We start from the raw sequence: 3,383 nt of genomic DNA, 5'->3' as shown, positions 1-3,383 counted from the left end.
CATTTTTTTTTTAATTCATTCATCCAACTTTTTTTTTCATTTATTTTCGTTGTTTTATTATTTTGCCATTATTTATTAACTAATAGTTATTAACTATTAAAATATTTAATCATAAAAAGCAAAATACATTGATCAATGTAGAAAAAGAACACTTTTGAATGAATTCATTCTCATGAAATTGACTATATCATATCAGAGAATGAAACGAATGTTCAACGAAGTCATTGGCTTTGGGTTGAAATGTTTTTTGTTTGTATTCATTATGCTATTTTATCTTTTGATTTTTTTGCTCTTATGACGAGTCAACAGTATTCGCTGGACACTTGTTGCTCATGAACTCCATACGAAAAGCGATAAAAGTGAGATAAGCTTAAAATAACTCTATCCAATTGACAGTTGCGAACAATTGCTGCTTTTATCACAGAAACTTCGTGATATTTTCTCGCGCAATTTCACATCAAGTGGTTTTGTTCATTCCAAGTGTGTCTTTTCATAGTGAAAGTTCATTTCATCAGAAGACATTTGGGTTAAGCATTTTATTTTTACTTTAATCAAATATTGAATCAACAAATTAATTAAAAACGTGAATTAAAAAAAAACTTATCAGAAAAACGTGAAATTTATTCACAAAATCGGAAGCGCTTCACAATACGTAAAAATTTCTTCAAAATAAATAAATGAACTAAACTAAAATCAGTGGCTTAAAGTAGTGCATCGAGTATTTCTAGGTTCAAATCATCGTAATTATAGTCATAAGCGGGAATATTCACAGTTGCGATCGGACGGCGAATTTTGAAGATTCGAACTTTATTCGGAACATTTGCTCTGCGGCGCATAAACGTTGGAATCTGAGCAAATCTCGAAGCTACTTGAACATTTTCGCCTTGTGGAGTATTTGGTTCAATTCTATCAACGACTGAATGGTCATTTTCCTCCAATTGTGTGAGAATGGCTTCGTTAACTGTTCTGAGGAGTGGGAATTTTCGGTTTTCATTTGTGTCAATGTTCAAATTGACACCTTGTGGTGGTTTGAAGTCTGCGTATGTGTCTTTGTCAACTGAGCAAAGTCCAATAAAATCGTCCATATCAATTGGAAAGACCATAGCGCCAGCCAATTTCTGGCTCACAGCAAACTGAATTTTGCGCACAATTGAACGACCACTTTCGAAGACAATTGTGGAAAGTCGTGGCAAATGAGCGCCAGAGGAGGGTTCCATTCGTTTTGCAATGGCCAGACCTGATTTTGGATCGTAGATTTTTTGCCATCCACTCAATTTTGACAATGCATCACAGACTTCATTGTAGCCCAGCTGACGTCTGAATGTCGTCGCACTGAAACGGCCAAGTCCTTGTATCGATCGAAACAAAAGGCCCGAGAATTGAACTCCCATCACAAGCTTATTCGCAGCAACACCTCGTTCGAGAAGCGAATTGATCATTTGTTCGGTGCTGTTGATTGAACGCTCTTTTATCGCATAGTTGATGATATCCTCTTGTGGCTTCCAATTGAAATTGTACTTTTGCACAAAATGCACGTAGTCCAAGTGGCGAGATATTGCCGGAATGTCAAGCACTTCGGCTATATTTTCCGTTGTCGCAACAAATGTTGATGTCACCGATAGACCGTGCAATTTGAACGTTTTTTTCAAGCGCTTCACAAAACTGTGGATTTGTTCTTTGTCGAAGCGCAAATTGGGATTGGCATAGTCACCGAACGATTGATTCGGTTGCAAGTTAGTGTCGCTGTTGAGTGAGAGAGATAAGGTCAATCAAATTAGATGGAGTTTGAAAATTTCGATTAATTTTGAGAAGAATGTTTCCTGAAAGCTGTTTCTATTGCTTTGAAAAATAGCTCAAAATCCAGCGTTCGATGACAAAAATCAATGAAGCGAAACATTTTCATTCGAATGAAGAATTTTTAAAGGATTCAAATGATGAATTGATCCAATTCAAATGAAAACATGACATTTATAATCGAAAAATATTCAATTCAACCAAAAATTGAAGATTTCAAACGAACCTTATGTCCGAGAACTCCCACATTAAATCCAATCCATCGAATTTATGCTGCAACAGATAGTCTGATGCATCTTTGGCAAAGTCCCAATAACTTGCTGGATCCGTTGCAATTCGCAAGTAATCGACCAAGAAATGCTTAATGGCCAATGAAATCTGGAATAAGTACGAACCAACAACATTTTTTGTCAAAATTCTTCGTTTGATGTAAATTTTTTGATTTTCATTCAATGAATTTTCGTAATTTTACCTTTAAATGTGGATAAGATTCCCGTAAGTTGGTGAACCGCTCATAGTTGGAGGTTTCGAGTGAGTCTCGCCATGGTCCTATTCATGGAGAATAATACAAATACATACATTAGTTCAAGGTTTTTAACAATTTGGTGCATAAAAGTATGAATAAATTGAAAATTGAAACTGTATTCACTGCAATTCCAATAGGATTAGGAATACAATGTTTGTTTTAAAAATATAATCGTTCTTAATCAATTCAAATTGATTGATACTCAATTTTCAGTTCACTTGAATACTTTTTTGCACAATAATGTGTACAGATTCTGCACAACATAACGATAAACGATTTAAAAAGGCTATTTTACCCGTTGTGTATGTTGTAACATCCAGATTGTCTGCATAAATGAGATGCGTGCACAGATTTAAATCTACATCCTCAATTGGAAATTGAGTTCCATTCGAACTTGTTTCATTGGTTGCATAGCATACGATTACTTTGTCATGGGTTGGACCTGTGGTTTTTGGAATGAATCAAGAATTTGATTTTTTACATTTTCACTCTAGTTCCATGTGTTCAACAGATTGAGAAAATCTTGGTGCATTAATTTTTTTCTTTGCTTCCTCAAAAGCAGAGGTCGGAAAGATTCTGCAGTTTTTCGGTCTTTTAAATTCAGTTTGTTTATGAAATAATTCTCACCAGTTTCAGCTGTCGCCAAAGCAATAATAATGCAAAGTGTGAAAATGTCTCTGAAATGCATCGTCCAAACTAGAGATCGTCACCTAAATTTGAAAAGAAATAAAAATGAAATGAGTTTATTTCAATTTGTCTTCACGAAACTTGTTTTCTCTGTTTTTTTCCCTTTTCTTTGGAATTTGTATAGATAAGTTGACCTGAAAATGAACCAAAAAGAAAGAATGACCACTTAATTCATTTCTTGGAATTTTTGGTTGTATATACTCTTTTAAGCCTATTTCTCTACTTGATGTCTGCCGTTCACAAATCATTTTTTCTCATGAAAATCCAAATTTGTTCGTAAAAACTGGAATTTTTGTCCGAAAAAATCTTAAATTTTCTCTTTTCCCTTAATCACCTGACAAAGAAAAGGTTTTATCTATTAACTACACCATTTTCA

General features: G+C 34.3%; 1 protein-coding gene across 1 annotated transcript; it reads right to left on the bottom strand.

Annotated features, from left to right (window-relative positions):
- Positions 1-255: 255 nt before the first annotated feature.
- On the bottom strand, positions 256-3,026 carry LOC129580243 (probable chitinase 2). Its single transcript, XM_055470478.1, has 5 exons — positions 2,948-3,026; positions 2,616-2,762; positions 2,267-2,343; positions 2,021-2,172; positions 256-1,743 (listed from the first exon to the last, which is right to left on the bottom strand). The coding sequence occupies exons 1-5, from the start codon at positions 3,006-3,008 to the stop codon at positions 702-704; spliced, it is 1,479 nt and encodes a 492-aa protein (XP_055326453.1). The 5' UTR covers positions 3,009-3,026; the 3' UTR covers positions 256-701.
- Between the last annotated feature and the right edge of the window lie 357 nt (positions 3,027-3,383).

Source organism: Sitodiplosis mosellana, unplaced genomic scaffold (genome assembly GCF_009176505.1).
Source record: "Sitodiplosis mosellana isolate CC-2019 unplaced genomic scaffold, AAFC_SMos_1.0 Smas_scaffold_7409, whole genome shotgun sequence".
NCBI classification, from domain to species: Eukaryota; Metazoa; Arthropoda; class Insecta; order Diptera; family Cecidomyiidae; genus Sitodiplosis; species Sitodiplosis mosellana.
This window is presented reverse-complemented; position numbering and strand designations above follow the sequence as displayed.